Source organism: Typopeltis vanoorti, chromosome 5 (assembly GCF_054136105.1).
Source record: "Typopeltis vanoorti isolate ZY-2024b chromosome 5, IOZ_Tvanoo_1.0, whole genome shotgun sequence".
Classification (NCBI taxonomy): domain Eukaryota; kingdom Metazoa; phylum Arthropoda; class Arachnida; order Uropygi; family Thelyphonidae; genus Typopeltis; species Typopeltis vanoorti.
The window spans coordinates 2,675,511-2,687,526 of record NC_143553.1 but is presented as its reverse complement, the minus strand read 5'-3'; the positions used below and the strand labels follow the sequence as shown (position 1 = coordinate 2,687,526).

Here is a 12,016-nt window from a genome sequence, read left to right as displayed (position 1 = left end):
TTGAGTTTTGTTTCCAAAGTCAATGATTTTCTTTTCTTGCTAGCTGTAGAAGAATCGGACTTGCTTCTTTTGGATGACATTATTATTTTTTATGTGATAAAATTTTTTATCAAGAACATAACATTAAACAATCGCAAGGTTTGTAGACTATAAAAATCGTGTATGAATGGAGACTGCATGAAACACATCAGTGCTTGTTCACAGCATGTGCGACACTGGCGAATGCAGCTGGCACCCTTGAAAGATACGACTAGTGGTGAGGCGTGAAGCGGGACGGGAACACGTACATATAAGGAGCCGCGTAACTCCAGATTCGCGTAAGTCGGGGTATGACTGTAATGGATTTTTGAACTTAGTAGTAAATTTTAAGATAAAAGATAACAGAATATTCTGCTCCCCCCACCATAATCGCATTATTTTTATAACAGAAATAGGACAGATGTTGATAAAATCTTTTTTCACTTATAAGCACTTAAGGAATCACTATCTAGCACTGGGCAGAATCTCCTTCCACAGGGGACATATATATATATATATATATATATATATATATATATATATATATATATATATATAATATCTATATATCTTTATCTATATAATATATATATAATATCTATATATATATATCTATATATATATAATATATATATAATATCTATATATATATATATATATATATATATTATATTATATATCCATATAATATAATCCATATAAGAATTTTTTTTTTTTTTTAATAAGAAACTGTAAACTTGTCTGTTGTACTATATAATGGATATATATATATATATATCCATTATATAGTACAACAGACAAGTTTACAGTTTCTTATTAAAAAAAAAAAAAATTCTTATATGGATTTCAAACCATGATATCTCATGAAGAGTGACAGCTGTACAATTTTGATTAATATTTTAAAAAATATTTTCAAGGAATTACAACTATCATTGTAAAATTTAGATTTTACTTTAACTCACAGTCAAATTTATATTAAGTAGATTATAATATACACATCCAATACATTAATATCTTTTATATGCAATCTTTAAATTGATTTGGTAAATAAAGAGCCAAATAATGAAGGATTTATTATCCCCTTGATTTGGTAAATATTAATCGAATTCATTATATAAATAAAGTAACATTTCATTGGTAAAAAAAAGATTAACTCATACTGAAAACTTGCTCTATGATCCAGGCACAGATACAACATGGAGTTGTATCCATGCCTGGATACAACACTATGTGAGATTCTACACTGGTAATATCAGTAATTCTGCAGCCTTCAAGCTTTCAATTAATTCTTCCTTGAGTAAAATCATCCAAATATGTTTGAAACATTACAGAATATCCAACTTTGCAACTTTATCATTCACGAAAACAGCATTGTACAATTCGCTTAGCACAGCCTTTTATCCTATTGAGTTGCTACCACCTGACCCCTTTGTGTGCAATTCGCAAATCTTGATGTTTATTAACTTTCTGCTCAAAATCGCCAGTCATACAAATTGCTACAAGCTGATTCGTCTGAATCTGCAGTATTAATCTTCAGAAATAGCGTTCACCCTTAGGTTTTGGACACCAGTGCCTTTTTCATTTTATTGTTATCTACCAGGTTTCAGTACTTATGCTTTGCTACACTGAATTCACAGTTCCACTTATACAATTTATTCAACTCCAATAACATATCATCTGCTTGATTCTTTCTCACTGTTATCTCCAGTTTTGCATCACCTGCAAACATGTACACTTGGAAAGAAGTCAACGGACATCCCCATGGACGAAGTTCATTGTTATGTAGCGAGTCACGTGTTTGTAGTTGGTATAAATTAGAGGATATTATGCTCCCAAGTCATTACAATTGTATCCAGGTGAAATGGCCACGAGAAGGGAACTTACGGAGTTTGAAAGAGGCATTGTGATAGGATGCCATGTTGCAGGAAAATTGTTAATAAATTGGGCCATCCCCAGTCAACAGTGATATCATACTGATATGAAAGCTCAGGGAGTCAATTGCAAGTACTATCCCCAGTGGACGACTCATCATGTTCACCAAACATGACCCTATGAGTGTGGTGCTGTAAAAACTGCCATTTATCAGCTGACACATTGAATATGGAGTTATGGGCATCGACTGCAATGCGAATCTGCACGAAAACATTCAAAACCAGGACTCAACATGGATGTCCATAGTAGCACTGCAATATGCAAGCCCCACATTATCCGAACCAACACGAAGTATCTTCAGTGGTGCAAAGAGCCTGTACATTGGGATGTAGAAGCTTGGAAAGCTGGATCACACTACACCCTCTACAGAGCAAATTAACAAGCGTGGGTGTGGCAGATGTCCAGTGAACATCTCTTACCAAAGTGTGTGTAACCCCAACTATGAAATTTTGAGGTGGCGGTATGATCCTCTTTTTCCTAGTTTGGCCGCGCGACATTCTGGACAATGCAATGCTTCCAAATTTTAGCATTTCTACAGAACTGAGCATTGTCTCTTTCAGCAAGGCAATGAACTATGTCATAACGCTGCTGCTGTAACTGTGTGGTTTGTGGACGTAAACGTCACCACACTTGACTGGCCTCCACAGAGCCCTGATCTTAACTGTATGAATATCTGTAAGATGAACCAAGAGTTGGGTGAGGTCAAGGGACGTCTGCTCCACAACAGTCCCAGACCTCATTACATACCTACAGGAAGAAAGGTCCAAAATTTCCATTGATCACTATAATAATAAGCTAACGCCTTTTATTCTCTTATAGGGAGTGAGGCTTTTAAACCCTATCTAGCTTTTGGAATGGGCAGTTCAATCTCCACCAGTAGCAAGAGATAGCTGGTCCATATTTATCACTAATTATAGGCAGCCATCGATGAAGTGACTGGCAAACCAGTGCTGCCATCTCTTGGTACCTAACCCTAACAGGATATGTTGCTGACTGAAATAATGTGGGTTCTATGGTTGAATGGAAACCATAAACCATATTTGTTCCTGATACTGTGGTGTCTGTTCACTTCTTTCCAAGCAATATATATATCTCCAGTTAAGCCCATTCGAATATCATTAACATACAAGTTAATTGTGACCTGAAAGATGGAAGTGACACTATTGGTCACTTTCATCTTTCATAAATCGTACATATACACTATAAAATTATGTATTGTACAAATATTTTTTCTTAGTATCAGAAGGCATCGGTGTGATCAATGAAATAGGAATTTGAACAAAAGGAACAGCGTGTACATTATGTTAGAATCCCTCTTATATATACAGTCGCATATTTGTTAGAAACTGTTGAGCTGAAAATAAGTTAAAATTAAAATAATATAAATAATAAAATATAATAAGCTACTGCCTTTTATTTCCTTATAGGAAGAAGGCGAGACCTTTTAAACCTATCTAGCTTTTGGACAGAGTGAGCAGTTCATTCTCCAAGGTAGTCAATCAGAGATAGCTGGCCCATGACTATCACTAATTATAGGCGGCCATCGATGAAGAGACTGGCAAACAAGTTCTGCCACCTCTTGGTACCTAATCCTAATAATTACATTAAAAATCATTTTTAAATTATTTTTAATGTAATTTTTTTAATTTTTTTTTTATAATTCATTGGCATGTATGCAAAAAATATGGTTTTCCTACTTCTGACAGCATAAAATGGAGACAGTACTGGAAAACGAAACAGGCAAAAATTCTCTGGGACTTTCGAATATAAACTGATCAGCATTTGGAACACAATAGACCTGACATCACAATTATCGAACATCGACAGGTTTGGATTATCGATATCACAGTACTCAGCGATAACAACATTAACAACAAAGAACTGGAAAAAATTTACTAAATATCGAGATATGGCAATCGAAGTTGGAAGGCTGTGGCTTAAGCACATTAAAGTTATCCCAATAGTTACCAGTGCACTTTGTGCCATTTCAAAGAAGCTATCCAACTATTTACAGCAATTAAACATCATATGACATACAAAAAACAGCATTATTTGGAACTGTCCGTATTTTACGATGCTACCTGACAAATTATTCTTAGTTTCTTGGGTAGAATCTGAATTGTTCTGTATAACCAGTCAAATTGTTTAAATCTTGTTTTCAGTGCATATCAATTATGTGAATAATTTTTTTTTTTTTATTGATCTCCCAAATATTTCAAATTCAGTATATTATTTTACAAGGTTCAACACTAAGTGCTACATATAATGAAATTTCAATAATAATGATGATAGCATAGTTTTTTTGCTATCTTTTAAAATAATGATCACAGTAATAATTTACAATTATATAGTTCAGAGTTACACAAGTTATATAATATTACATGTAGTTTATTATTTTTTTTTGTTTTTCAACGTTTGAGAAAGAGTGATTACACAACAGTATTACACATATGCAATTAAAATATTATATTTCCTATTTCTCACAAATATACAATGTAAACTCATTATTTATATATTTTTTTAATAATAAGAATAATTTATTACATTATTTTTTGATGTTACATAGTAATATTATATTAATGATATTATCACATAATAATCAGTATCTTCTTTATTGTTATGTAATTTACTGACTGTTTTGTTACCTTTCTGCATTTGATTATAAGGATTATGTGTAGATGGGTGAGGCAAGTTAATTCCACCTACTTTGAAGCTTGGGTTAGCTCTTATGAAGAGAATGGGATTTAGCTTTCACTATTTATGTTGTTGTTACTGTTTATGCATGGGCTGTAGGCATTGGATGCTGGTGATTTGTGATGTGTATATTAGTGCTAATGGTGTATTAACTTTGTTGGTATATTTTCCATAGTTTGTTTCTTAATGTTCTGTAGGTTATCTATGTGTTTTAAATTTCGTGGTAGGTTGTTGAGTTGTGTTGGTATCTGAAGTGATCTCACAGAAGGATGGTATGTTGAAGGGTGCAGGGATGTAGAGAGTTGTTGTAGGTCGTGTTATACGATATGTGTCTCTGTTGTTTCGATAGGTGATGTTGAAGTAATTCCGTGTTAATGTCATGTAGTGTTTCAGGTTTTTAATGCTCAGGATTCTATGTATAGCCATGTGCTGGTCAGATATTGGTTGTTGCGTGTAAGGTGTCCAAATCACTTTTGACAAAATTTTCCTGTATAATGTTTCTAATTTTGTTTGATGTGTTTGCATAGACTGTTATACCGTATCTGAGTAGGGATTCGCAGATACCGTGATATAGGAGTTTTTTTTATGTTAGATGGAATAATGTCTTTTATTGGAAGAGTTTTGCTGCGATGATCCGGAGTTTGGTATGTAGGTATTCCATATGTTTTGTCCATTTAAGGTGGCAATCTATATAGACACCAAGGTATTTTGCATGTGTAACAGGTTTGATTTCGAGACATTTGCAGGTATTTTTGTTATTAATGCAGCAGTATGTGTGACAGTGTATCGATAGTGGTGCGGAGCGCATGATTCTTGGGTTGTGTATTATCAACATCTGTGTTAAATTAAAAATAATTTAAATAGTTTTTAAATAAATTTTATGTGGGATTCACATTCCACTCACAATAGACTGTAAACCTCTACTACATTAATTGCACTGGTGAAATAAAGGTTAAATAATACAGAAGTCCTGCTCAGAAGATGGCACTTCTCTTTTCACCAAGCCACTATAGGCTCTAATAAGAATGGTAGGAACCTCATTGGTAATAAAAATCACGTGAAGACTTATAATAACATCAAAACCATCACATAATTCACGCCTATAGCCTGTTGAATGTAGATGGAGGGGCAACCATGCCATATATGCCTGTTTCGATAACCGATATATCTATTAAATTATCAACTCAAAAGAGTACAAATCTGATGACACTTCTCAATTAAAAGTGGACTGAATTATATAATTTAATAATATAAACTATCATCATCATCAAATTCCTGCCATGTACCCTCAAGGGGTGTACAGGATATGACAGTACTACATGAAAAAAATTACGTTATTACTAACTTCCTATCTACAATTTTCCTCCAAATCAGTCTGTTACTCGTCAAAACTCCAACATTATCAGATCTTATATTTCTATCGTCTAAGGCAAGGCACTTTGTACCGTATCAATCCACCTATATCTTGGTCTTCCTCTGGGTTGTTTTGCTGCCAACCTGGCAGAGAACACTTGTTTTGCTAATCTTTCTTCACCCATTCTGTTTAAGTGACCATACCACCTGAGATTAGCTCTGCTAACGCATTCCTGGATGCTGACAATGTCAAGTTCTTTCCTAATATCCTCGTTTTTACTATGATATTGCCATTGATGCCATCTGTTCATGCCTATAATCTTTCTCAGGACTCTCATATCTGCGGTCTCTAGTCTTTGGTCAAGTGTTTTACTTCTGACCCAGCTCTCAGATCCATAAGTTAAAACTGGTTTGAACACTGTCTTGTATACAAAAATTTAGTGTTCCGACTAATTTCTCTCTTATTCCATATGAATTTATTCAACTGACTTCCCACCATACCAGCTTTGCTAATTCTGTTGTCTATTTATACATTTAATTTACCATCTTCACTAAAAATCGTGCCTAAGTAGCTGAAATGTTTTACTTGTTCCACAGGTTCTCCATTCACAACACAGTTGACATTTTCAATGATTCTGCCTATTTTCATTGTCTTTGTCTTTTTATTGCTGACCTTCATACCATATCTATTACAACAGTCATTCAATTTAGTCAGAGAATCTTGCAGACTTGTAGCGGATTTATTTAGAAGAATAACATCATCTGCATAAAGCAAAGAGCTGACATTAACATCTCCAATTTTGATATCATGTTTAATACCACTTTCCTTCATAATTTGATCCATATAGATAATGAATATAAACTAAGCAGTCTTAATTATTTAATAATAAGAAATTACTACAGAAGCACTCAAGAGTTATGATTTTAAAGATACACACTCTAAATATGAAACTTTTTCAGATTTATCAAAATGTAATACTTATTTCTTCAAAAGAAAAGTAACTACAAATCAACTCTAAATATAGAATTTAATTCATATAAAAAATTATGTAAGAAACGATTAATAAAAACCTTTATGTTTTATTGATGCAGCCAAGGGAAGGAAATAGGTGACAAAATACCCCAGCTCAGTGTCAGATATGTTCACACGAAGAACAGGAAGAAGCCAGCTTCGAGGAAAATTCAAATTGTCACTTAAAAATAGAAATAAAAGAATTAATGAGCTATTTCAAATATTACTCAGCCAATTCATCACCATATGGTCTATCTTAACAACAGTGCACAGCTAGAAAAGGAGAGTGACAGAAGAAATTAATACAGAATGCAGTAACATAATTTCTGTGCAATTAACTGTGATATATAAAGAAATAAAAATTTTACTATAATACATTCTTTAATTTCAGTATATCTTGTGGTCAAATTCAATATATGTGAAAAAATTCTGTATGTTAATTTTATATTTTTATTTGTGTGTGTGCATGCATGAGTGCATAAGATATACTATATATGTGAATTATGTAAAATTCTATATATATGAAAAAAAAAGTAAATAAATAAAATGAAACTCTCCCAGTGTTCAGCAGTCATGGTAAAATTTTGACATTAATTTTGTTTCATATGTAGCTCTCAATCTCTCAAGTCAATTATTGACACCAGAATTCTTTCTTCTCATGGTATTCCTGCTAATAATCTTCTAGGTTAAAAAGGCTGCTAGGTAATAGTAGTCTTTCTCGGGACATGACATCAGCCATGCTGCACCCCCCCCCCCCACCACCACTGGTCAGACTGGCGGGTGTTTTAGCCACAGCTCCCTGATCACCATAAACTCCCAAACGAGCAGCAGTATGATAGATTTGTTTAAATCTAGACTGTAGAACAGGGGTGGACAACTTTTTTAAGGGTGTGTGCCAAAATCGCCAAATCTTTCAGGCAAAATTTTCTCACGTGCCAACCGAAATTCTGAGGAACATATTATTATTTGGTGTCTTTTAAGTATTGGGAAGACCTCAAATAATCAAAAATCACACTAGAATGGGCAAATAAAAGAATATTGTAAGAGTGATTATTGTAGGTCATGTAAGATTGAATGAATGTAAAAATTAGTGATGGAATTTTTAGTTAAAAGTCCTTCTATCCTGTTGATAGCATGAATATCTTTTATTTGCATTTAGGTGTAATTCTGGCTGCCATATAAAGTTGCACGATTTAAAGACACAATTTTTAACATCAGCAACAGTAAACAATAATTCTGAATTTTTTTTTTTTTTATAAAGACCAATCAGACAAGTTTTTTCAAGTTTTTCCAATATATTACAGAGAACAATCTCACAATCTCATAATAAATTTAGTTTAATTCTTTATCCAAGTGTGTGCAAGCAAAGTTTGCACCTGAAAGTGTCTTCAGGACTGGGATAAAGTGGTACAACACTGGGCAACTCCTTGCAAAGGTGGAGCAAGCTACCAACACTCCTATCTAAGTATCTCCCATAATGCAAAACACATCTCCTTGCGGATATGTATAATGTTATGCATTAAGGGAAGGGCCACTACCCAGACTAGTTTCGACCTTTATTGAGGTCTCTTCGGTGGGTCCCTTAATGCATAACATTATACATATCCGCAAGGAGATGTGTTTTGCATTATGGGGGATACTGAGATAGGAGAGTTGGTAGCTTGCTCCACCTTTGCAGGAGTTGCCTGGTGTTGTACCACTTTACCCCAGTCCTGAAGACACTTTCGGGCGCAAACTTTGTTTGCACATACTTGGATAAATATTAAACTAAATTTATTATAGTCTGACCAAGTGAAAAATAAACTTTCAACAATCTCATAATCGTTTTACTTGACTAAAGCACAATAAAAGAAAATAAACGATATAATTTTATTACTTCTTAATCCCTTGCGAGTAATACATAAAAATTAAAAATTACAAACAAAATAAACTGTTATTTTACCTACATAATATATGATACAGAAATTAATCTTTACCATTTTTAGCAGAAAACATCTAATCAAAATTAGAGAAAGAAAAATAGTGGACATTTTATTTATTTAGCATAAATGAGACTTCTACTGATGCATCACTAATGACAGATAATTTATATCAGGTTTATATTTTGTAACCTACAGAGATATGCATGTGCTACTAGTTTCATCTGTAAGGCTACTCCTGACTTAACAAAGTTCATCACTGAGAACAATGATTCACAAGAATACGTAGATGTAAAAATGGATAATAATGGTGTTGCATGAGTTTTTAAACATAAAAAGGTTTCGAGAATAGATTCCAAGTTGTTCTTAATACCTCTTTTTCGGCACTTCTCTCTGTTTCTCCTGTCTCTAATCGCTCCTTTTCAATATTGAAATCCCCCATTATTATGGGGGGTTTCAACTATGGTAGCATTGATTGGAAGGAGGAGAGGACACATGTGAGAAAGGAAATGGATTTTATTCAATTATTAAGGGATATCTATCTCATTCAGCATGTAATTGAAAATACTAGGGAGTTGAGAGTGCTTGACCTGGTAACAGCATCTGAGAATTTGACTGTAATGAATATGACCATCATAAGGTCTTGACCTATGAGGTGGCTAAAGGTGTGGAATCTCCGAAGTATGACAAGCTTCAGAGATTGCTTGGTTCAGTACCATGGCATGTAACAGTGCAAGGGCTGGATGTCGATAGAGCATGGGAAGTGGTCAAGGAACATTTACAGGAGGTTATGGCTGATTGTATACCTAGGGTGCGAATAGTAAAACAAGTAGGGGTTAAATGGATGAATAACACCATTAAGCTTGAGCTGCAAAAAAAGAAGAAACAACTGTGGAGGAAATTTAAACAGAAAGGTGACCTGTAGGCACACGAATGGTTTAAACCACAGGCGAGAAGGGTAACGAGTGTGGTAAAAAAAGCAAAAGCGGATTATGAAAGGAAACTAGCTATGCAAGCTAAAGAGAATCCCAAGCAGTTCTTTCAATATGCTGCAAACAAACAAGCAAACAAACAAACAAACAAAAAAAAACTGTACATGGCAGAATGATTTTAAGGAATGCCGATGATAAGGAGGTCACCCAATCAGTCAATATAGTGGAATTACTGAGCAAGCACTTTGCAAGAGTATATCATCCAGGTGGCGACATTGAAAAAATGAAAGAACCATTAGTTTATACGGGAATTGTGATGAATGAAGTGGAGGTGAATAGTCTATTACAGAACCTTAACGTGAATACATCTGTGGGATTGGATGGTATACCTGCACGGGTCTTGTGTGAAGCAGCTAAGGAATTATCAGTGCCCTTGACCATATTGTTTAATCTGATTCTCGGGTCTGGTTTAGTCCTGAGGGTGTGTAAAGAGGGGAAAATAGTTTCACTGCATAAAGGAGGATCCATGACTATGGTTGCAAATCACCGACCGATCAGCATATCAGGAGTCGTTGTCAAGGTCTTGGAGAAAGTAGTCAAGGGAAAAATACAGAAATGAATTGATGAAAATGAGATACTGTACAGGGGACAGCATGGCTTTGTGAAGGGTAGATCATGCTTCAGTAACTTGCTCAAGTTTTATAACAAGGTGATGGCTGAACTGGATAAGGGCAATGAGTTTACAGTGATACTGCTGGACCCGGCAAAGGCATTTGACAGGATACCACATGGAATTCTAATCCGTAATCTACAACATATGGGAATGGATATAGGGTTGGTGAGATGGATAGGTGGGTGGTTGATGGAGAGATATCAAAGAGTAGTTTATTCAGGAGTAGAGTCCAAAAGACGGCCTGTGACTAGTGGTGTGCCACAGAGTTCTGTTCTTAGACCACTGCTGTTTAATCTGTTCATTAACGATATAGGGAAGGATCTAAGTGGAACAGTTCATTTGTTCGCTGATGATGCAAAGTTGGGTAAGGCGATAGTGAATGCAGAAGATGTCAAAATCTTGCAAGATGACGTGGATAGATTGGAGTTCTGGGCTAAGGAGAATGGATGTCAATTTAATGTGACAAAATGTAAGGTTATGTATTTTGGGGTGAAAAGATTAGCAGCAGTTATACCCCATTGGTGGAACTGTACTCCAGGAGATTGATGGGGCCTGGGATGTGGGAGTGTTGGTGGATAGGGAGATGAAGTTTAGGGGGCACATTGCAAAAGTAGCTAAATCAGCTCATCAACTCACTTGGTTGTTGAAAAATACCTTGACGAGCAGAGACAAGCAAGTTATTGTACCTCTGTACTGAGCCTTGATAAGACCTCATCTCGACTACTGTGCCCAGATTTAGTCACCTCGGTTCCTTCTTGAGGAGGAAGAAGTGGAGAGGATCCAGAGGCAAGTGACTAAGATGATAGCAGGTCTATGGGATGAACCATATGAGAACAGGTTAAAGATTTGTGGGTTGGAGAAACTAGTTGACAGGTGGAAAAGGGGAGATATGATTGAGACATTCACATTGCTAAAGGGATTCTATAGGATTAATTCGGAGGATATTTTTGAGATCAGGACTGGTGGGAGAACTAGGGGACATCTATGGAAGCTGGGCAACAGTGTGGTTAACAGGGGTGTTAGAGCTGGGTTCTTTACTTTTAGAGTGGTAAACGAGTGGAATAAGCTGCCAGAGTTTGTTGTGGGTGCTATGACGGTGAGCGAGTTCAAGGCAAGGTATGAAAGATACTGTGAGAATGTCATATAGTTGTGTGGACATGATGTTTAAGGCCTCCCTCAATGAGTCCTTAGTCCCTGGAGTCACCCGTAATAATAATAATTTTCCGAGTGAACTCTGAGGTCAACAAATTTCTGCTTCTAAATTGAGCTATTTTGAAAATCAATCAACTGCATTCCAAAATCATCCATATTTATCCACGAAAATATCTGCAAGTTTATTTGAAGATGTTTTCATGTCCTGTAGTTTGAGGTTCAAGTCATTTATTTTGTGTTGAATACTACGGGGTAGTCATATTATTCAACACAAAATATGAGGCTCATCTTCTTGAATGGCAGGCAGTGTCAAGTAGAGTGATTTGGGTAA

General features: G+C 35.1%; 1 protein-coding gene across 2 annotated transcripts in view; it reads right to left on the bottom strand.

Moving 5' to 3' along the window:
* LOC150106189 (RRP12-like protein) overlaps nt 1-12,016 on the bottom strand; it is a 582,235-nt gene that overhangs the window by 282,157 nt on the left and 288,062 nt on the right. For both annotated transcript variants that reach the window (XM_090392222.1, XM_090392221.1), the window contains exon 15: nt 7,069-7,190. In XM_090392222.1, coding sequence (XP_090248348.1) covers nt 7,069-7,190 — 122 coding nt within the window. The remainder of the gene's footprint in view (nt 1-7,068; nt 7,191-12,016) is intronic.